The sequence below is a fragment of the Ammospiza caudacuta genome, chromosome 21, assembly GCF_027887145.1.
Source record: "Ammospiza caudacuta isolate bAmmCau1 chromosome 21, bAmmCau1.pri, whole genome shotgun sequence".
In the NCBI taxonomy this organism is placed as follows: domain Eukaryota; kingdom Metazoa; phylum Chordata; class Aves; order Passeriformes; family Passerellidae; genus Ammospiza; species Ammospiza caudacuta.
This window is the reverse complement of record NC_080613.1, coordinates 32,489-54,868: the sequence shown is the minus strand read 5'-3', so window position 1 is coordinate 54,868 and position 22,380 is coordinate 32,489. Positions and strand designations below refer to the sequence as shown.

General features: G+C 57.0%; 3 protein-coding genes across 3 annotated transcripts in view; 1 reads left to right on the top strand and 2 right to left on the bottom strand.

Moving 5' to 3' along the window:
* GARNL3 (GTPase activating Rap/RanGAP domain like 3) overlaps positions 1 to 2,598 on the bottom strand; it is a 33,041-nt gene extending 30,443 nt beyond the window's left edge. The window contains exons 1-2 of the mRNA XM_058818309.1: positions 2,471 to 2,598; positions 237 to 306 (exon numbers count right to left, since the gene is read on the bottom strand). Of these exons, the coding sequence (XP_058674292.1) occupies positions 237 to 306; positions 2,471 to 2,526 (126 nt within the window). The 5' untranslated portion in view covers positions 2,527 to 2,598. The remainder of the gene's footprint in view (positions 1 to 236; positions 307 to 2,470) is intronic.
* A 1,525-nt stretch (positions 2,599 to 4,123) lies between these two features.
* LOC131567001 (COMM domain-containing protein 4-like) lies at positions 4,124 to 4,694 on the bottom strand (the record flags this gene model as incomplete). The annotated part of the gene is made up of 3 exons (XM_058818477.1): positions 4,124 to 4,259; positions 4,358 to 4,392; positions 4,632 to 4,694. Coding segments are annotated over 3 exons (234 nt in total), but the record flags the coding sequence as incomplete, so codon positions are not given.
* Positions 4,695 to 15,129: 10,435 nt separating this feature from the next.
* On the top strand, positions 15,130 to 21,478 carry LOC131567006 (steroid 21-hydroxylase-like). The gene is made up of 10 exons (XM_058818487.1): positions 15,130 to 15,538; positions 15,650 to 15,775; positions 16,301 to 16,452; positions 16,924 to 17,019; positions 17,292 to 17,399; positions 18,056 to 18,142; positions 18,501 to 18,686; positions 19,373 to 19,533; positions 20,539 to 20,642; positions 21,231 to 21,478. The coding sequence occupies exons 1-10, from the start codon at positions 15,130 to 15,132 to the stop codon at positions 21,476 to 21,478; spliced, it is 1,677 nt and encodes a 558-aa protein (XP_058674470.1).
* The last annotated feature ends 902 nt before the right edge of the window (positions 21,479 to 22,380 follow it).

Genomic DNA, 22,380 nt, shown 5'->3' with positions numbered 1-22,380 from the left:
TAAAGCTTCCTTTCCTGTTACAATGCAAAATTAATTAATAAGGTAGTAAAAAGATGTCCCATCACAGGTCTGATATATATCTACTCAGAAGCCACTTTATATTAGCTTATAACTTTCAAGTCTAGCTGAGAATGCACATTTTCCAAACTAGATCCAACTCTTTTACTTGGAAAAGAAAAGGATTAGAGCTCTGCATTATAAGCTGATAAACTGAAGGACAGGCTATGTGTACTTACAAGCTCCACAGATCCGTAATGCTTTCTGCTAAACTCTCCGCGTCTGCAACCCAGATCTTCAGAGACGGAGCTGGAATAGAAACGCTTCATCAGTGTACACAAGTCAACTAGTCTTACATTTCCCGCAATGCTACACCCTGCCATTAAAAAAATTATAATTTCTGCTGAACAGGATTCACAGAACATAAAATCATTGCTGCAGGGAACACTTCTTACAGCGTGCACAATCTCTAGCAGCCATCGCAGTCTGGCTTTCACATTACACCCAAAGCAAATACCCATGTGCTGACTGGAAGCAAAAGCGAGGATTAAATTAAATACTAAGGCATGACGCAATCAGAGTTCCAAAGCAGGTGGTGGCTCATAACCACGTTCAAAAAGTAAACTTAAAGCCTCAAAGAGGACAACTGCACTGTACAACTCAGTAAGACCACATTTAGTAGGTTGCTACTGATTTTTTCAGTCTTTTTTCAGCCCACACACAATGAGAAAAGAAACCAGCACTTTAACTTGAAAGCAGCATGAGGAAACAACAGCATTTCAAAGGTTTCCCTCCACCATCTTGACAAAGATAGCAAACCAAAGTAATCCTGGAACGCCAAGTGCAAAATCCACCCGCAGTACCAACCTCGTACCACGGTATCGCATTACTCACCACCTCTTCACAAACTACATTCCACTAATTTGAAGACAGACTGCCTTGCCACAAACCACACCCTCTCATATCAAAAGCATTTTTCTGACAGCACTCTCAATAATTCATAAAACACGAGTATATCTGCACTAATTATTAAAACAAGACTGCTTAAATATCAATATTGTCATTTGTGTCCCAATTCTAACCACCTAAACTTCAAACACATTAGCAGTCCTTTTAAAAATCAGAAATATACCCAAGAGCAAATCTCTGCCTCTTCTCAACCTAACTACTTTATATCACACCTCACCTGCTTCATATCTTGTAATTAAAGCAGACTCTCACATCAACATAAATGCTACAGACACAACCTCATAAAAATCAGGCTTCAACTTAGGTACAGGTAAAATTCACATTATCATGCAATTTGCCTAAGCGCATACACTCCCTAAGGAATCCTTGTGCCTGCATACCTCTCTGGCTCTCCATTCTCGGTTACCACCAAGATCTGTACTCGACTCTAACATATCACATCTGCTAATTTAAAAAATACACTGTGATTAAAATCAACTGTTCATATTAATTTTCTTCATTGAATTACATCCTTCCTCAATCCTGATCTATATAAGAAAAAGGGCTGCTCCAGTTATGACACTTTTAGAGTAGTTTTCATCTTATTAAGATGAACTGCCAGCACCGAGCAGGTTAGTTCATCAGTGCTTCGCATGATGTGGGCTTAATAATTTAAAATTCACTTACATTGCAAAATATTTAAATACAGATGCACCTTCATTCATATGAATGTAACTAACCAGCTTACATGCATTTTCACAGCATCTACACGGTATATTCCACCTCCCTTTCCCATTTTTCTGGAAACATAGGTGCAGTTGTATAAATGAACAGCAACAATGAAGAGGAGAGAGGACTAGCTTCTTCCCGTTTAAGAGAAGCTCCTACAAAACAGTCCTGAAAGTTGATCAATGCAGCAAAATTAAACACATTTGCTAATCTAAACATAAACGTTTTCTGGATCCTAGTGCCAAATCACAAGTTTTGTCTTTCAGAAGCTCGACACTGGAAAGCGTTTTACGTGGGGGTCGCGAGGGTAGGGGCAGAAGGGGGTGAGTTTGCAGATCGCACCTGTGCGATCAGAAGGATACAGCCTGCATGCTTCTCGGGCTTGCCATTCTCCTTGTCATTTATGTGTTTATTAGTCATTACCGGTCCATCTGTTTTCATTTAAGAAAGAGTCACAAGCACTAACGCAGTCAGCAGCCGTGTAATTCCAGCGATATCGCAGCGCTATCTGCTCACAATGCTGAACACGCTGCGAAGCCGACTCCGCAGCTGCTCGTCCGCCTCCGCCCGCAGCACCGGCAGCAGCCCGAGGGAGACGGCTGCAGCTCGGGGGCTGCTGCGCCTCCGCCAGCCCGAGGGCAGCCGCCCCACCGGGACCGCGGGAGCGCCCGGCCCGGCTCGCCCGCGGCGGCTCCTGCAGCTCCCGGCCCGCGGCAGCAAAGCACCGCCTCGCCCTCCGCCATCGGCGGGCAGCAGCGCTCCCGCCCCGCCCGAGCTGGGTCCCCGCCCCCGGTACCGCTGAGTGAGGCCGAGGAACCGGGTGGACGCCCCTTCCGCGCTGCTCAGCTCCATACGGGCGGCCAGACGGAGGCTTCGCCCCTCCAGCGTCGCTGCCGCGGCTCCGTCCCGCGCGGGAGAGGCGCCGGGAGCCGCCCGCGCACATCCCGCTCTCCCAGCGCACGGCCCCGCGCGTCCACCTCGGCCCGCTAACCACTCATGTGCCGCGTCGGCCGTTGCGTCAGACGCTGCGCCGTCAGCAGGGCCTGCCGGGAGTTGTAGTCTCGGGCTGACAGCCACCCGTCCGTCCCCCGCCACCGACAGCTGCAGTCCCGCCAGGGGAATCAAACGGGTCCTTCGCTCCTGGGTGGGGAAGGACCTTAGGCAGCATCGCCCCTCTCCAAAGCATCAGCCAGGGTCTAAATGTGCCATTCTGCCTTTTAAAAGTACCAACATCACAGGATTTTTCTCAGATTAAAGCTTCCATGGAGTCGGATCTCTCAGGCCTGGCCCTTGAGAATTGTGGGCCTCCTGTGAACTGGTCTTGCCAGAAGGGCTTGCTGAGTTTTCCACTGTGTGGAAAAGAGATCCCATTTGGAGCCTGAAGCCTCGTGTTTCCTGTAGGATTTCCACTCCTAGAACTGCACACTTTGAAGGATTTCTTATAGCAGAAGTTTTCTGGGAACTAGGACTCTGGCTGAATTTGGGTCTCTGGACTCTCAGGTGAAGTGACCTTGAGACACTAGGGCATGCAGATTTCCTTGCTGTTGAAGAGCTATTGTTCGCACCCAGGAGCCATGGTCTGAATGGGGGTGTCACCTCTTAAATTTGCAAATGTCACAGGATTTCTTCTAAATGAATGGTGCTAAGAACATAAGGTCTGGCTGGCTTTCGACTTAGAGGCGCCTCCTCTAAATTGGTCTTCAGATGCTAGGTTGGAAAGTGTTCCTACATATGCCAAATAGCCCTTGCTATGCAGTTAATAAGCTTCAAAGTACCATGGAGTTGCTGCCCCTGCAAAGATTTTGGCAGAGCCTGGTTGTGGTGCCCCATTCCACTCCACCCCCCTTAGCAGGTCCTTATGGTTGTATGGGGAATCATCGTGGAGCATGCCAACCCAGCTCCATCCTGAGAACAGCACCTGTATTTTACCCTAAAATTTCTGTCCCATTATAGCTCCTGTTAGGACACAAATGTAACTCGGTTTCCACTGATTTTACCCCCAGTCATCTTTCCATACAAACATTGCTCCGCTCTCCAGAGGATTATTGTGAGCAGATGTGAGCTCTGCTGTCCCTTTGGACTGACAAAGATAGAGGTTTTGTCCCAAGTTCCTTTTGAACCTGTCCTGCACCTGTTACGAGTCCTCAGTCTCCTGCAATTTTGTGGGTCAGTGACATGTAAAACAGCACAGCTGGCTGGCATGCTTTGCTTATAAGGGGAGACAAGAGAAGAATCCCTCTGCTCACACCAGACCTGCAGCTGCCAAACCTCACCAAAGCACCTGAGGAGCCCCCAGGAACTGATGGTACAGAAGGGAGGTGATGGAGGACAGCACAGCAGGCAGCCTGCCCTCCATCTGGGTGTGAAGAAGGCAGGGCTGGGAACTGTAAGCAACATCCCAGCAGGTCTGGCTGATGGTGCCACCCTGAGGGCTTCCCCTGCCTTTGGGCAGTCCCAGCTGCTGCAGCTCACTTGACAGAGACTCATTGTCTATACTGTGCTTGGCTGCACTGGAGAGGATGAAGCCGAGGACAGCAATGGTTGCCTTCACATCCCCTGACTGCAGATGGGAAGGAGGGCGAGCTCTGTCACCTTGGGAAGGCATCTGCAGATTCATTGCTGCCCGTCTCTGGAGCATGGCTCCATCGGGGGATCGTGGTAAGGACAGCAGTGCTCACCTAACTGTGCACCTGAGGACAGCTTCAGGACCTTGTCATACTGTGGGAGAGCAGAGCTTCACAGTAAATACCAGCTAACATACTTACTACCAGTGTAAACACTAACAATTCTTACCTAAATATTAATACTAGTAACACTTACTATGCGTATTATTAATCCTATTAGAGGCTGGTAGAGTTCTTAAGGCTGAGGCTTGCATGAAGAACACAAAATTAACGTTGCTGATTATGCTATTGTGTTGAAATACTTGGCCTCCACTGCAGTAGCCCCACACTTACCTCGATGGCCTGCCCCAGCAGGTCCCAAAACACCTGGATGCAGATCAGCTTAAGCTTCACTGATGTGATAAACAGAGTTCATTCTTTAAAATTTTTAAAAGTTTATTAAAGGATAAAAGGACAAAATAATCCAGCACTGGGATGCTTTTAGCACACAGCCAAAGAGCACAGAGGTAGCTTAAAATCATGTTCACTATATACTGTTACATTGCTGAGGTTACATGCATATTCATTAACTTACACATTATTCAAACATTCCTCTGACTTTTTGATGTTCCAGGAACTCTGACTTGTCTGCAGAACGTTCTGTAAATGAGGTCTACACATTTTATTTCTTCCTGTAGTTTTATCCTGTTGCTTCACACTACCTGATAATACCGATAAGAGTCGATAAATGCTTCCTGGATGCTTAAGCTCTTTTTGTCACTATTATCACTTGGTAGGGGCAGTCTGCAGTTATAAGAAACAGAATAATTGCTTTACACCATTTTCTGAGTTAGTTACATAGAAGTACTTTAGTTTCTATTTCAACATTTTGCTAAAGCCTACGATATATTTATCAGGCTACTATTCATATGAAATATACAGTGCATACATAAACTGGCATATTACACTATACAAAGCAGTTAAAAGTAAGTATAAGTTTTACCATATCAAAATACTTGTAATGCAAAAAGCTAATCTATGAATGTGAAAGCCAATATTGTTTTATCATCTATAACATCCGACGACGAGGGTGAGCAGCGGGCCCGCAGCAGGCGGAGGGCGGGCAGGGGGACGCGGGCACTTAACTTTGGTCAGGGTGCTGATCTCGGCCAGTCGGGGCAGGCCAAGTCCCCGCAGAAGCGGAAGCACTGCGGTAGAAGAGGCACCCAGAGTCCGCAGCGGGCGCTGCACGCCGTCCCCGCTCCCGAGCCCTCTCCTCACCAAATCGCCGCCGCTCCCTAGTCCGCCCTGCTGCCGCAAAGACGACCCGGAACCCCTCCCGGGCTACACTCCTCTCCGCCTCCTGCCCCGAGTGCCGATGGGGCGCTCCGGTAGGGGCTCTGCGGGGGTCTTTTCGCCGGGACCTGGGCACGAGAGAAGGCCGGAGAAGGGGACGGGGGTTTGGCGAGCGCGACCGCCGCCGCCGCCGCCGCCGCCGCCGCCGCCGCCGCCGCCGCCGCCGCCCGCCCTTCGGGCAGCCCGAGCTCCGCCCCACGCTCCCACGGGCCTCAGCCTGACGGCTCCTAAGCCTGCCAATCACGGCCCGCCTTTCTCCGTCCGCCCTGTCCAATCACAGCCGCTCTTTCAAACCGGAAGCGGTCCCGCCAATCTCAGCCCGCTCAGTCGCGGCTCGCCGCCTCAGAGTGGCCCCGCTCGCCCGTACGTCTGAGGCGCCGCTCCCGCCACCGCCGCTTTGGGAGCCGGCGGAGCAGCGTCCCCGCTGCCGCTGCCTCGGCAGGCGCTGTTGCGGACGGGAAGGGCGGCCGGGAGCTTCCAGTTCAGGTCCTGGTCGGGATCAGGTTCTGGTCCAGGGAAGCGGGCAGGCGGCGGGCAGCGGGCGGACGCGGCCACAGCAATGGCGGCGGCGGGAGCAGCGCTTGAGGGGACCGCGGGGAGTCACGGAGCCGAGCGCGGCGGGAATTTGCGGGCTGGGATTGGTGGAGCCGGCAGGCGCTGCCTCGGGTTGTGATTGGCTGGCTGTCCGCCCGTGGGGCATAAATAGCGGGCGTTGGAGCGCGATGGCGTCAGTTCGGCGGTGAAGCTGGGAGCGACGGGAGCTGCGGATGCGCGATCCGAGGAGCGGCGCTGCGCCAGGACGGGACCCCCGCGGCGGCTGATCGGGGGAGCGCTGGTGAGCACGGACGCGACGCCTGCGGCTGTATCTGGGGCCGGCCGTGTCCAGTTCTTTCTGCCGCGCCCTGCGTGGCTCGGGTAGCCGGCGGCTGGTGTGGGGCCTGGAGTGGCGCGGTGGGGGGGGGGCACTGCCTGCTGTCACTGGGGGCTGGGAAGTAGCCGTTTCGCGGTTTCTGGATTTAAAGAAATGTTCAGAATACGAGGAATAAAGCTTGCTTTTTGTATTTTTATTACTTTATTTTGTTTTTACTTGTAATGATTTTTTTCTTACTTGTGTTATTTTATTATTGCCTGTTTTAATACATCGTTTTGGTTTGTTTTCTTTACTAGATATCTCATGTTAATTTGGTAAGGGTTGTGGGACTGGGGCTGAAACACCAGTTGTGAGAGCAGTGGGGATATAAAACCCCAGGGTGTGGAATAATGATTTTGGCATGAGCCAGGCCCAAAACAACGTGGAGTGGTGGAAATGCTGAGGCTAGATAAATGCCATGGGAGGAAGGCATGGAGATGCAGCACAGGGCCTGCAGGTTATGCCTGGGGGATCCCAGCCCCTGCCCTGTGGTACCAACAAGGGGCTGAGGGTGTGGGGGCTCAGAGGGTTCTAGGGCCCAAGAACCAGCCCAAGAGTGCCTTTTGGGATGGGGGGGCAGGAGTCCAGTGGCTATTCCCAGCCCCTGGAGCTGCCTGAGGGGAGGTGAGGGGGCCTTTGTGCAGGTGCTGGGCTGAGAGCCAGGGTGAGGGGGAGGGTGGATGTTGAGCTTCAGGCCTCCAGTGTCCCCAGAGTTGGGATGCCACTTAGGGTTGCCACTTAGGGCTGGGTGGGTGGATGGGACAGCTTCTAGAGATACTGAAATTGTAATAATGGCAGTAACTGATTTGTGGCCTTATCAACAGCCCCAAGGTGCAGTGAGAAGCATGAGCAGCTTTTAGCTGCAGCCAGTAGGAAGCTGAGGAGCTGGAGCTGAGGCAGCAGACGTGGAGGAGACAGAAATATGGTAGGGTTTGGTGTAAAACCCCCGTGGGGCTGGGATAGGGATTGTGGAGCGGGGAGGTGAACTGCATGGTTGGAATTGAAATTGCTGTAAGGGCTGTGATCAGAGCTCAAGAACTACAGCTAAAAGAAACATCCTGTCCTGAGAAGCACAAGTAGTATTGTGTGGCACTACTGTGAAGATTTAGAGCAGAAAGTGCAAAAGAAGAGCTGGCAGTTAAATAAAGCTTGTGGGACTGGAGCTGAAATCACTGGGGCCGGGGTGGGGACTGCAGTGCTGCAGAAAGAGTCACTGCTACAAGAGATACTCACTGTGGATCTGAGGACTAATCACAGAATGGGACACAGCTGGAAGAAGAGAGCTGGCAGTAAAATAAAGCTTGTGGGGAAAGAGCTAAAAGGGCTGAGATCACTGGGCCTGGTCTTGTCATTGTGCGACTGGAATTGCGGCTTAACACATCACAGTAACCTCAGGGCTGGTACCTGACACTGTAGTGTTCCTGCGCCGAGATCACTGTAGGCCTGTGCCATGGATGCAGGGGCTGGGTATTGCCACTAATAGTAGAACGGGATGTGCGGGGTGGCGAAAGGGGGCTGCAAGCTTGCGCCTGAAACCCCGTCGATGGCAGAATATTGCCTGCGCCTGTGATGGCACCTCTTGGGGCGCACTGTGGGGCTGGGAAGTGGACTGCGGGGCTGGCAACGTGAATGAAAATGGCAAAGGCACTAGACCTGTGAACGGGGCTGTGGGCATCCAGGAGAACTTACGCGGGGGGTGGCAAAGTGCCTGGGGACTGCTCGGTGGGGGCTAAAATCACTGCAGCGCTAGCATATGGATGGTGGGGTGGGCTTTCGGAGGCTCGTGCGGGAGCTGAATTGTTTCCAAGCTGGAGCCAAGAGCCAGATGCTGGCATTTGAAGCTGGAAAAACACAGAGCTGGAGCTGGAAGAAGAGAGCTGGCAGTAAAATAAAGCTTGTGGGACTGGAGCTGAAATCACTGGGGCCGGGGTGGGGGCTGCAGTGCTGCAGAAAGAGTCACTGCTACAAGGGATACTCACTGTGGATCTGAGGACTAATCACAGAATGGGACACAGCTGGAAGAAGAGAGCTGGCAGTAAAATAAAGCTTGTGGGGAAAGAGCTAAAGGAGCTGAGGTCACTGGGCCTGGTCTTGTCATTGTGCGACTGGAATTGCGGCTTAACACATCACAGTAACCTTAGGGCTGGTACCTGACACTGTAGTGTTCCTGCGCCGAGATCACTGTAGGCCTGTGACATGGATGCAGGGGCTGGGTATTGCCACTAATAGTAGAACGGGATGTGCGGGGTGGCGAAAGGGGGCTGCAAGCTTGCGCCTGAAACCCCGTCGATGGCAGAATATTGCCTGCGCCTGTGATGGCACCTCTTGGGGCGCACTGTGGGGCTGGGAAGTGGACTGCGGGGCTGGCAACGTGAATGAAAATGGCAAAGGCACTAGACCTGTGAACGGGGCTGTGGGCATCCAGGAGAACTTACGCGGGGGGTGGCAAAGTGCCTGGGGACTGCTCGGTGGGGGCTAAAATCACTGCAGCGCTAGCATATGGATGGTGGGGTGGGCTTTCGGAGGCTCGTGCGGGAGCTGAATTGCTTCCAAGCTGGAGCCAAGAGCCAGATGCTGGCATTTGAAGCTGGAAAAACACAGAGCTGGAGCTGGAAGAAGAGAGCTGGCAGTAAAATAAAGCTTGTGGGACTGGAGCTGAAATCACTGGGGCCGGGGTGGGGGCTGCAGTGCTGCAGAAAGAGTCACTGCTACAAGGGATACTCACTGTGGATCTGAGGACTAATCACAGAATGGGACACAGCTGGAAGAAGAGAGCTGGCAGTAAAATAAAGCTTGTGGGGAAAGAGCTAAAGGAGCTGAGGTCACTGGGCCTGGTCTTGTCATTGTGCGACTGGAATTGCGGCTTAACACATCACAGTAACCTTAGGGCTGGTACCTGACACTGTAGTGTTCCTGCGCCGAGATCACTGTAGGCCTGTGACATGGATGCAGGGGCTGGGTATTGCCACTAATAGTAGAACGGGATGTGCGGGGTGGCGAAAGGGGGCTGCAAGCTTGCGCCTGAAACCCCGTCGATGGCAGAATATTGCCTGCGCCTGTGATGGCACCTCTTGGGGCGCACTGTGGGGCTGGGAAGTGGACTGCGGGGCTGGCAACGTGAATGAAAATGGCAAAGGCACTAGACCTGTGAACGGGGCTGTGGGCATCCAGGAGAACTTACGCGGGGGGTGGCAAAGTGCCTGGGGACTGCTCGGTGGGGGCTAAAATCACTGCAGCGCTAGCATATGGATGGTGGGGTGGGCTTTCGGAGGCTCGTGCGGGAGCTGAATTGTTTCCAAGCTGGAGCCAAGAGCCAGATGCTGGCATTTGAAGCTGGAAAAACACAGAGCTGGAGCTGGAAGAAGAGAGCTGGCAGTAAAATAAAGCTTGTGGGACTGGAGCTGAAATCACTGGGGCCGGGGTGGGGGCTGCAGTGCTGCAGAAAGAGTCACTGCTACAAGGGATACTCACTGTGGATCTGAGGACTAATCACAGAATGGGACACAGCTGGAAGAAGAGAGCTGGCAGTAAAATAAAGCTTGTGGGGAAAGAGCTAAAGGAGCTGAGGTCACTGGGCCTGGTCTTGTCATTGTGCGACTGGAATTGCGGCTTAACACATCACAGTAACCTTAGGGCTGGTACCTGACACTGTAGTGTTCCTGCGCCGAGATCACTGTAGGCCTGTGACATGGATGCAGGGGCTGGGTATTGCCACTAATAGTAGAACGGGATGTGCGGGGTGGCGAAAGGGGGCTGCAAGCTTGCGCCTGAAACCCCGTCGATGGCAGAATATTGCCTGCGCCTGTGATGGCACCTCTTGGGGCGCACTGTGGGGCTGGGAAGTGGACTGCGGGGCTGGCAACGTGAATGAAAATGGCAAAGGCACTAGACCTGTGAACGGGGCTGTGGGCATCCAGGAGAACTTACGCGGGGGGTGGCAAAGTGCCTGGGGACTGCTCGGTGGGGGCTAAAATCACTGCAGCGCTAGCATATGGATGGTGGGGTGGGCTTTCGGAGGCTCGTGCGGGAGCTGAATTGCTTCCAAGCTGGAGCCAAGAGCCAGATGCTGGCATTTGAAGCTGGAAAAACACAGAGCTGGAGCTGGAAGAAGAGAGCTGGCAGTAAAATAAAGCTTGTGGGACTGGAGCTGAAATCACTGGGGCCGGGGTGGGGGCTGCAGTGCTGCAGAAAGAGTCACTGCTACAAGGGATACTCACTGTGGATCTGAGGACTAATCACAGAATGGGACACAGCTGGAAGAAGAGAGCTGGCAGTAAAATAAAGCTTGTGGGGAAAGAGCTAAAGGAGCTGAGGTCACTGGGCCTGGTCTTGTCATTGTGCGACTGGAATTGCGGCTTAACACATCACAGTAACCTTAGGGCTGGTACCTGACACTGTAGTGTTCCTGCGCCGAGATCACTGTAGGCCTGTGACATGGATGCAGGGGCTGGGTATTGCCACTAATAGTAGAACGGGATGTGCGGGGTGGCGAAAGGGGGCTGCAAGCTTGCGCCTGAAACCCCGTCGATGGCAGAATATTGCCTGCGCCTGTGATGGCACCTCTTGGGGCGCACTGTAGGGCTGGGAAGTGGACTGCGGGGCTGGCAACGTGAATGAAAATGGCAAAGGCACTAGACCTGTGAACGGGGCTGTGGGCATCCAGGAGAACTTACGCGGGGGGTGGCAAAGTGCCTGGGGACTGCTCGGTGGGGGCTAAAATCACTGCAGCGCTAGCATATGGATGGTGGGGTGGGCTTTCGGAGGCTCGTGCGGGAGCTGAATTGTTTCCAAGCTGGAGCCAAGAGCCAGATGCTGGCATTTGAAGCTGGAAAAACACAGAGCTGGAGCTGGAAGAAGAGAGCTGGCAGTAAAATAAAGCTTGTGGGACTGGAGCTGAAATCACTGGGGCCGGGGTGGGGGCTGCAGTGCTGCAGAAAGAGTCACTGCTACAAGGGATACTCACTGTGGATCTGAGGACTAATCACAGAATGGGACACAGCTGGAAGAAGAGAGCTGGCAGTAAAATAAAGCTTGTGGGGAAAGAGCTAAAGGAGCTGAGGTCACTGGGCCTGGTCTTGTCATTGTGCGACTGGAATTGCGGCTTAACACATCACAGTAACCTTAGGGCTGGTACCTGACACTGTAGTGTTCCTGCGCCGAGATCACTGTAGGCCTGTGACATGGATGCAGGGGCTGGGTATTGCCACTAATAGTAGAACGGGATGTGCGGGGTGGCGAAAGGGGGCTGCAAGCTTGCGCCTGAAACCCCGTCGATGGCAGAATATTGCCTGCGCCTGTGATGGCACCTCTTGGGGCGCACTGTGGGGCTGGGAAGTGGACTGCGGGGCTGGCAACGTGAATGAAAATGGCAAAGGCACTAGACCTGTGAACGGGGCTGTGGGCATCCAGGAGAACTTACGCGGGGGGTGGCAAAGTGCCTGGGGACTGCTCGGTGGGGGCTAAAATCACTGCAGCGCTAGCATATGGATGGTGGGGTGGGCTTTCGGAGGCTCGTGCGGGAGCTGAATTGCTTCCAAGCTGGAGCCAAGAGCCAGATGCTGGCATTTGAAGCTGGAAAAACACAGAGCTGGAGCTGGAAGAAGAGAGCTGGCAGTAAAATAAAGCTTGTGGGACTGGAGCTGAAATCACTGGGGCCGGGGTGGGGGCTGCAGTGCTGCAGAAAGAATCACTGCTACAAGGGATACTCACTGTGGATCTGAGGACTAATCACAGAATGGGACACCCAAAATCCACCCTGCCCTAGACACCCAAAATCCACCCTGCACCCCCCAAATCAACCCTGGGATCCTCACAAACAACCCCTGAGACACTCCAAATCCACTCAAGAACATCCTGATCCCTCAAATTCCCTCAAATTCACCACGAGACACCCCCTCCCCCCCCCCCCCCCCCAGACACTCTCTACTCCCTGGGACCCTCTGGCAGCCCCCAAATGTAACCTGAAAACCTCTCCCTCCCTCCCAGGAATCCCCCAAACACCAACTGGGACCCTCCAGACTGCCCTTCCACCAGTCTACCCTGGAACACCAAATTCCACCTTCAGAATCCCCACCAACACTCTCTGGAACCCTCAAACCCCCTCCAGACCCCCTAAACCCACCCTCATACACCCCAGAGTGCCTGGGAACCTCACCCCCTCCCAGGACCCTCCAACCCCCATTAGATGCCCCCAAATCCACCCCAGGATCTCCCCTGGGGTCCCTCACCACCTTCTGGATCCCCCAAATCCACCCTGCGATGTGCAAACATCTGCTGAGAATCCCCTGGGACCACCCAAATCCACCCTGGGCCCCCCTAAAGACTCCCTGGAGGCCCCTGGGACCACCCCTACACAAAGCCCCCCCTCCACACTGTTCCAGCCCCACCATGTCCTTGCCTTCCCCCCAGCACATGGCCTTGTCCTCCTGCAGTGTCCTTGTGTGCCTCCTGATGTCCTTGTGTCCACCCATCCCCCCAGGGGATGCATGTCCCCTGTGCCCCTTCCCCTGTGGTGGCACTGGCGCCCTGTCCCATTTGGGGGTCCCTAGAGCACTGTCTCCATGCCCCTAGGCTTTGTGTCCCCTTTCCCCACAGTGGATGTCGCCAGGGGGGTGCCCTCCAAGTCCCCACGCTCAGGATCTCCCCAGGATGTCACCCCCTTGTCCCCCTTCCTGGGGTGTCCCCAAGGTCTCCCCAGGGTGATATGGCCCCAGATCAGGATGTCCCCATCCTGTCTTCCCATGTCCTGATGTCTCCCACAGCCCCCCTCCATGTCCCCTACGCCCACCCACATCATTCCGACTCCTGTGCCTTCCATGACCCCGATGTCCCCATGTCCCCCATATCCCCCTCGTGTCACCACGTCCCCCATGTCCTCCTATGTCCCCCAACATTCCCCGTGTCCCCCTGTGTCAGCTGGTGCTGCAGGGGGACCAAAGATGGTCCAAGGGGAACCCTCCTGTGGGGGTTTGGGGTGGGGGGGGGGGCTGGGAGGGTTCTGTGGGCAGTTGGAAGGGAGCTATGGGTACTCAGGGGGTGGGGGTGTCCAGAGGGGCTGTGGCAGATCCTGGGGGTGGCTCTGGGGGCTTAGGGAGGTCTAGGAGGATATCTGTGGGTGCTAAGGGGACGTTGTTGGGGCTCAGGGAGAGCCCATGGGGCTGACAGGTTTGTAGTGGCGGGGGGTCTGTGGCCTCCATGGATGGAGGGCTGTGGGAAGTGCTATGTGAGGGCCCCTTCCACCAGGGGGAGGTCTGTCAGGGTATGGGGAGAGGGTCACTTGATACTGGGGCCCACTACCCACTTTGAGGGGTACAGGGTGTTTGAGCTGCCAGTGGCTGGATTTGAAAGGACCCTGTGCCCTGAGAGTGTGTTTAGGGGGTTTCTGCCCCTGGGAGATGCTGCCAAGGGGTCAGGGGATGCTGAGGGGCTTCAGTGCAGGTGATGGAGGATTCATAACTGTTCTCACTGCCCACTGCATCCTCTTGCTCCCCAAGGACCTGCAGCTGGCCCAACACCTGCAAGGGCCCCAGAGGGGGAGCGTCTGATGGGGGGCACCCCCGGGATCCCTACACCATGGCCCAATCCCTGGCACCCACCCACAGGAGCCCCCCTCCTGACACTTTCACATCCCTAATCCTATTGGGGGGTCCCTGAGAGATCCCCACATTGAGACATCCCCCACCTGGAACTCCCTTCTCAATACCCCTCCTGAGGGCCCCCACCATAGCACCCCACAAACTCCCCGGGCAACACATCCCCGGGTGGGGGTCCCCTTCCTGACTTCAGCACTTCTCAGATTATTGTGAGTCCCCACCTGTAATCATTCCAGGACCCGGGAACTGGAGGGACATCATCCCCCAAGGGGACATCCCTAGGACTCACAGTCTATTGGAGACCTCCCTCACTTCTGCTGGACCCCAATAAATGTCTCTGATCCTCAAATGCTGCTGCTAGAGTGAGGGAAATTGGGGGCAGGCACCTGTGAAGGAGGCTCTGGGTGCAGGGACTTAAGGGGGGGGGGTGGGAGCACCTCCACGAGGGCTGTGGGAATTGGGATAGGGGATATTTGGGGAGGTGAGGAGGAGGGTGAAGCTTAAAATGTCCCCTTAATAAGGTGGTGTTTGGAGGGGCAGGGCTTGAGGGGGCACTTTTATAGTGGTGGGGTCATTTTGAGGGGTTAGAGATTAGAGGTTTGCTTTATGGAGGAATCAATGCATCAGGAGTCAGGGATCCCGGGGCAGGGACTTCGGGTCTGTTTTATAGAGGATGGGGGGCTGCCTCCAGGGCAGGGGCGTAGGGCTCCCCTTTACAAAGGCAGAGCGGCCGGTGCGGGGCAGGGCTTGACGTGAGACGGGGCTTTAAGCCTCCCGTGTGAGGCCCGAGCCTCGAGGGGTGGGGTTTTAAGGGGCGCTCTTTATGGGGCTGGGCCCAGGGTCCACTTTTATGCTGGCGGTGGCGGGTTGTCGTAGTAGGGTGCGTGTGCGCCACCTGAGAGGGGCAGGACTTAGGGGGTGGGGCTGCATGGGGCGTGGTTGTGGGGTTCCCCAATATAAGGGCTCTCCGGTCCGCCCCCCCACCCCGCGGGCCATGGCGGCTGCGGCGCTGCTGCTGGGCCTGCTGTCGCTGCTGCTGTCGCTGTCGCTGCTGTCGCGACTGTCGCGGCGTGGCGATGGGCGCGGCCCGCGCTGGGGCGTGCTGCACCCACAGGGGGCGCTGCACCTGAGCCGCCTGACGCGGCGGCACGGGCCCGTGCTGCGCCTGCGCGCGGCGGGCCGCGGTGAGTGCGGGATCCCCAACCCCAGCCGAACTTGCCCGGAACCCCCGAACCCGACCCTGACCGAGCTGCCCGGGACCCCCGAACCCGACCCCACCCCAGCCGCCCGGGACCCCCGAACCCGACACCAACCCAACCGCCCGGGACCCCACAGCCCCCCAAACTCCCCTCCCTGCTCCCCAGGGACTCTCCGAGCCCCCAACTCTGCCCTTTCCCCCTGCGGTGGGGACCTCTCCTCAAACCCCCCCAAACCTTTCTTGGGGCCCTAATCCCCCGATGCTCTCCCCAAAATCCCACGCCAGGACTCCCCACTTGGTTTGGGATCTCCCCCAGTTTTGGAGTACCCCCAGCCCCTCCTCTTCCCTGCAGAGGTGCTGGTGCCGAGCTCGGTGGCGACCATCCGCGAGGCGCTGGTCCGGCACTGGGGGGACTGGCTGGGGCGCCCCCACAGCTATCTGGGTATGGCGGCGGGGTGGGGGGCGGTTGGAGGGGTTCCTGTGGGGTTTGGGGAGTATCCTGTGTGTAGTGAAGCCCTTCGGGGGATTTGAAGGGAGTCACTGTGTGGTTTCTGGGGTTCTCTGTGGGGCTCGGGGAGGGTCTCTAAGGGTTTGGGGGGGCCCTGTGGGATGGCAAGTCCTTATGGGTTTTGAGGGCGTCCCTATGAGATTGAAGGGGTTGTTACGGGATTGGGAGGGGGTCCCAATGGAGTTGGGGACATGGGTACTGGGGGGGGGGGGGGCAGTTCTGGAGGGGTGGGTTGTCTGTAGGGGCTAGGGCAGTTTCTAGAGGTCTCTGCCCCACCAGACACACCCTTCAGCCTCCAGGGTGGCATTAGGAGGGTCCCATGGAGGAAGCGGCTATGGGGTTGAAGGAGGCTTTATGAGGTAGTGGGGCCCTGTAGCACACCCCTGGTGTATTGGAGGTGGGTCCCTATAGGGGCTGGGGGGTTTCTGGGGGTCCCTTACTGCTCCTGCCCAACCCCAGGGTCGCTGGTGTCACGGGGGGGCCGGGACCTGGCACTGGGAGACCCCTGCCCTGGCTGGCGGCGGCAGCGGGGAGCAGTTCGGGGGGCACTGGCACGGGCTGGGGGGCATCTCGGGCCCCTCCTTTGGCTGCAGGGCCAGGAGTTGTGTGAGGTGAGACCCTGAAACCGACTCCTGCCCAAAATGATCCTTCTGCAACCCCGACACCCCCAAAACTGATCCTCCCAGCATTGCAAAACAGATCCCCACACAATATTGACCAGCAAAACCCTGGCCAATGCACCCCAAAACTGATACCTTGAGCCTCACTCCCTTCACCCAAACCCCACCCATGCACCTTAACCATGTCCCCTGCATCTGGAAACTGCCCCCCAAACCCTACCCCCTGCACTCATCCCCCAATCTCTGCATCCCAAACCTGATCCCCAAACCCTGCACCCGCATCACTGTCCCCCAAAACTTACCCACCCAAACCTCACCCTCTGCACCCCAAAAGGGCATTATCCCTGTGAGTCCCCATAACTCCCTCAGAGCTCTGCACTTCTCTTGTGCGACCCCCTAAACCAGCCTTGGAGTCCCCCTTTATTTGCTCTGGGGCTCTCTCTAACCTTCTCTTTCCCCCAGGAGCTGCGTTCGTATGGGGAGGCCCCCCTGGACCCCTTTGAGGTGTTCACCTTCCACACCTGCAGCACCATCGCACGCCTCCTCTTTGGGGAGCTGGTGAGGATCTGGCAGGGGGCCCAGGATGGAGACAGGGGTTTGGAGGAGGACCCCAGTTTTTATGGGGGCCCAGGGTTTGGGGGGGACCCAGGAGTCTGTGGAGGGAACATCCAGCTGTTTGGGGGGACTGACCAATTTGTGTGTGGGTGGCAGGGGTTTGGGGGCACATAGGAATTTGAGGGGACCCGAATGTCTGAAATGATGTTCGGGGTGTTCTGGGGGATCCAGAGACAATTGAGTACTGGGCAGTACACAGGTGTGTTCTCCTCCAGGTGCCCCCTCCAGGGGAGCTCCGGGCCTTCTCACGCTGCCTGGGGGAGCTGCTGCAGGTCTGGGGGCACAGCAGTGTTCGGGTGCTGGACCTGCTGCCCCTGCTGCGGGTGAGCCTGGCAGCTCCTGGGGGTGGCTGTGGGGCTGTGGCCTTTTTGCTGCATGAGGGTCTATGGAGCCCAGAGCTATAGAGCCCTATGGGGGCAATAAGGGAATTGTGGAGATCTACAGGGGGACTATGGGCCCTTGGGGGCCTGGGAAGGGCTGTGAGTCTCAGGGGGATTATATGGCCCATGGGAGAGATATGGGGCTGGTGGGATTATATGGGGTTGGGAGTGAGGTTATAGCATCTGTGTGGGACTGGAGAAGGGTATGGAGGGCTGACAGAGAGCTTATAGGGTCCATAGAGAGCTTGGGTGGTGTCTGTGGTACTGGGAAGGGACCCTATAACTCTAATGGGGCTGGGCAGGGGTTATAGTGTTTGTGTGGGGCTAGGGTGAGTGTTACAGGGTCTATATGGTGTTGGGGATCTCTGGGCCTGGGAGGGGCAGTTGTGGGGGCTGTATAGGGCTGAGGTGGGGTAAAGTGTCTCTGTGGTGCTGAGGATGCCTGTAGGACATTGGAGGGGTCTGTATGGCCCAGGGGAGCGGCCATAGGGTATCTCTGGGGCTCAGGAGACTCAGGCAGCATCTCTGGGGGAGCGGGTGTCTCTCTGAGGTCAAAGGTTTCTTGGCGGTGGGGGTCCCCATGGAGTCCCTGTGTGCAGGCCCTGCCCAACCCGGGACTGCGGAAGCTGCTGCAGCTTGTCCAGCACCGTGACATGTTTGTGGAGACCCAGATCCAGCGGCATCAGGTGGGGAGGCCCGGGGAGCTGGGAGGCAGCCCGAGGTCAGGAGCGGTGCAGTTGGAACAGAGCCTCAGGGGAAACCCAGGGCTTTGGAAACTACATGGGGGTCTGGAAGGACTCAGGTTCTGGGTGGAAACCAGGAGTTTGGGGGCTACCCAGGGGCTTGGGGGCACCCACATATTTTTGGGGAAACAGAGGTTTGGGGGGACCCAAGGGGATGGGAGGAGCCGGGGGTCTGGGAGGCTTGTAAGGCCTTGGGGAGGGCCAGGGGTTTAGGTGGACTTGGGGGTTTGGAAGAGACTCCCGTGTTTGGGGGCAGCTGGGGATCAGGAGAAACCCCCAACACGTGTCACCCCTTTGCCAGGCGTGCCCCTCCCCTCCCCCAGACTCAGTTCTGGGGGCACTGCTGGGGCGTAATCCTGGGGCACGGGAGGGCCCCCTGAGCCCCCCCCGGCTGCACATGGCGCTGGTGGACCTGTTCATTGGGGGAACTGAGACCACTGCGGCGGCGCTGGGCTGGGCTGTGGCCTTCCTGCTGCACCGCCCCGAGGTGAAACACATGTCCCTCCATGTCTTCCATGCAGCCCTGGGGGGGTCCTCTGTGTCCCCAGGGGTCCTGTGTCCCCCCCTACATCCTGTGTTCCATATGTCCCTCATGTTCCCTTCTCCGTGGGTTTCCTGCTGCTCTGCCCCCAGATGATGTGGAGCACCCCCTGTCCCCTGTACAGTGCCAGGGCTCCATGTGTGTACTTGGGGGTCCCATATCCCCACCTGTGTCCTACATGTCCCCCACGTCCTCCTCCCCATGGCTGACACTGTGCCCTTGCACCACCCTGAGGTGCCCCATGGATCTCTCAGACATTTCAGAGCTGTGTCTGTGTCTCTATGTGGCTCCTTGGTTTGGGGTTTCCATGGAGAGGTGGCTCAGGGTCCAGGGATAGAGGGTCCTAAGAGAGAGATCTGGGGGCTCAGGGGTGTCCCCAAGGAGGAGGGAGGAGCAAGTCTGGGGTGGGGGTTGGGTCTCAGGACAGGTCTGGGGAGGATCTGGGAGTTCAAGGGGGTTGCCAAGGGAGAGGGCCAGGCTTGAGGATGGTTTGGGGTCCCAGGGGCAGGTTGGTGAGTTTGGGGGTGTCTGGGGTTCTGGGGAGTCGCCCTGTCATCCCATTGCCACTGTGTGCCCCCTGGGATGCACCCCCTCCCCTGGTGCCCCATGGCAGACATGGCACACCTGTGCAGCTGCAGGTGCGGCTGCGGGCGGAGCTGCAGGGGGCACAGGGACCACCCGGGCCAGGGGACATGGGGCGCCTGCCCCTTCTTCAGGCCACCGTCAGCGAGACCCTGCGGCTGCGACCCCCTGCGCCCCTGGCGCTGCCCCACTGCGCCCTGCGCCACACCAGGTACCAGGGCAGGGAGGAGCCGCCACCGGCCAGCCTGGGTGAGGGGCAACCACCACAGAACAGGAAGGGTCCGCCTGGTATCATCAGTAGGGTCCGGGAGAACCCAGCAGAGCCCATTAGACCCCAGCAAGTCCCGCTAAGACCCATCAGGTCCCAGCATGGCCCGGGTAAGACCCGAATATGCAGAATATTTACCAGTAGGGCCCAGTAGAAGTAGGGCCACAGTAGACTCCAATAGACCAGTACAGTCTGGTAAGTCCTTGTAGGACCCAGTAGGCTTCAACAGGGCCCAATAAATCCCAATAAGACTCATTAGGTCCCAGTAGGCCCCAGTATAACCCCAGTACATTCCACTTGCCCCAGCAGGTTCTGGTATGACCCCAGTAGACCCTAACAGACACTCAGTAGATCCTAGAAGATTCCAGAATAGCCTCAGTAGGCCCCAGCAGAGCCCAGAAGATCCCAGCAGGAGTTCCCAATATATCCCAGTAAGTCCAAGGTAGCCCCACGAAACCCCAGTAGACATCCAGTAGCCCCCAGAAAAGCTCACGATGGGTCCAGCAGTTCCCAGTGAGCCCAGTAGACCCCAGTATGGCCCCAGTAGACCTCGACAGATAGCCAGTAGATACCAGAGAGCTCCAGTAGGACTCCACCAGATCCCAGTATGGCGCTAGCAGATCCCACCCAGTGTGCCAGTAGACCCCAAATAAATTCTAGTAGGTGTCAGTATGGCTCCAGTAGATTCCAGTATAGCATCAGTAAATTCCAGTAGGCACCTAATAGATCCCAGGAGACCCCAGAGAGCCCCAGTAGACTCCAACAGACACCCAGTAACTCCCAGCAGCACCTACCAGATCTCAGTATAGACCCTGTAGACCCAAACAGACATCCAGTCATACCCAGTGAGCCCCCAGAGAGCCTCAGTAGGTCTCAGTATGGCCCATGTAACTTTCAGTAGCCCCCAGCAGACCGCAGTCTATCTCCATGCACCTTGTCCCCTTCCAGTCTTGGGGGGCTCCCCGTGGCAGCCGGCACTGTCCTGATCCCCAACCTGCTGGCAGCCCAACAGGACCCTGACATCTGGCAGCACCCTGAGGTCTTCCTGCCCGGTATGTGGGTATGCCTGCACTCTGAGTGCCCCCCTGAACTCCTGGGTTTCCTCAAACATCAAACTGGGTTCCCCCAGCCATGGTGTTTTCCCTGATTCCTGGGTATCCTGGGAACACCTTTGTGTCATGAGTGTCCCCCCCCCCCGATGCCTGAACCACCCCAACCCCACACCCCCTCCCCCAAACCTGTGGTTACCCCCCACCATCCCCATTAGTTCTCCCATATATCTGTGTACCCCCCTCAAAACCTGTTCCTCCCCTCTACCCCCCTGCCGAAACCCCTGAGACCCCCCTCAGGTGTCTGAATCCTCCCCAAACATATGAATCCCCTCTGTCATCCTGGGGTCTCCCCCGAATCTTAGGCTCCCTCTGAGCCCCTGGGTCACCCCAAACCCCCATGTTTCCCTTCTGAACCCCGAAGTCCAACCTGGGGAACCCCCAGGCACCCTCCAAACTTGTGGAGGTCCGCCCCTAAGTCCTGGGTCCCCCCATGGCGCCCGCTCCCCCCAAGCCTGTGGGTCCCCCCCCAGAACCCCCCGATCCTGCGGGTCCCCCCGCACCCCTCGGAGCTGACCCGCCGCCCCCCAGAGCGGTTCCTGGCGCCGGGCGCCCCCTCGCGGTCGCTGCTGCCGTTCGGCTGCGGGGCGCGATCGTGCCCGGGGGAGGGGCTGGCGCGGGCCGAGCTCTTCGTGTTCCTGGGTCTGATCCTGCGGGAATTCCGTCTGGAGCCGGGCCCGGAGGGACTGCCGGAGCTGAGGGGCTCACCGGGCACGGTGCTGCGCTGCCCCTCCTTTCGCCTGCGTATGGTGCCCTGCCAGCCCCCGGGCTTACCCTGACCCTGGCCTGACTCCACTTGACCACTTTATTACTTTTCTGAACACACTGTGACTCACCTGAGGTTTTTTTGACCCTTCTTGAATACACCTGACTTCACCTGAGCCTGTGTGACACTGCCTGAACCTGGCTGACCGTGACCCCCTGACTGACCCCACCTGACATCGGCCTCACCCCTGCCAACCCTATGCCTCACCTTGACACCGGCTATGGCCCCAGCTGTGACCCTACCTAACCCCATCTGACTCTGCTTGAACCCTGCGTGACTCCATCCCAACTCACCTGACACCTGACCCCTGCGTGCCCCCATTCAAAACCAGATAGCTGGGTCTCTCCCGGATGCCTGAGTCAATGCAGTGTGGGAGGGCCCCATTTATCTCCTCCTAATAAAATTTGTGCTTTTGAACCCACAAGTCCCGGCTCTTCCTGGGACCCCCTAAACGTCCGGAACGCCCGAAGCCCAGCCTTGCGCCCACCCTGACCGGCCACTCTCGGCACCCGCCACAGCCCTCGGACAGCATCAGAAGATAGCGGTCTGGCTGATTTGCACTTCCCCGCTCCGCAAAGCCCTCCCCGGAGAGGCTGCGGTCCGGGTTGGGCTCACAGCCCTGCGAGATACGGCGGGTTTGTGCGGGGCGCTGCGTTCTGCTGATCCGACTGGCAACAGGCGACTCAAAGCATGAAGCGCTCTGATTGGCCGAGGCCTGGTGTGCCTGGCAACCGATTGGCTTAGAGCTGTTGGGGGCGGGAGGGGAGTAGAGCGCCGTCCCCAGAGCGAGGGCCTGGGGGAGCGGGCGCTGCAGGGTGGAGTGCTCGCTCCGAACATAGCGGGGGCACTCAGGAGCACTCCCCCGACGCAAAAACCCGAGGGAGAGAACAGCGAGGAGGGGCAGGGAGGGAACGA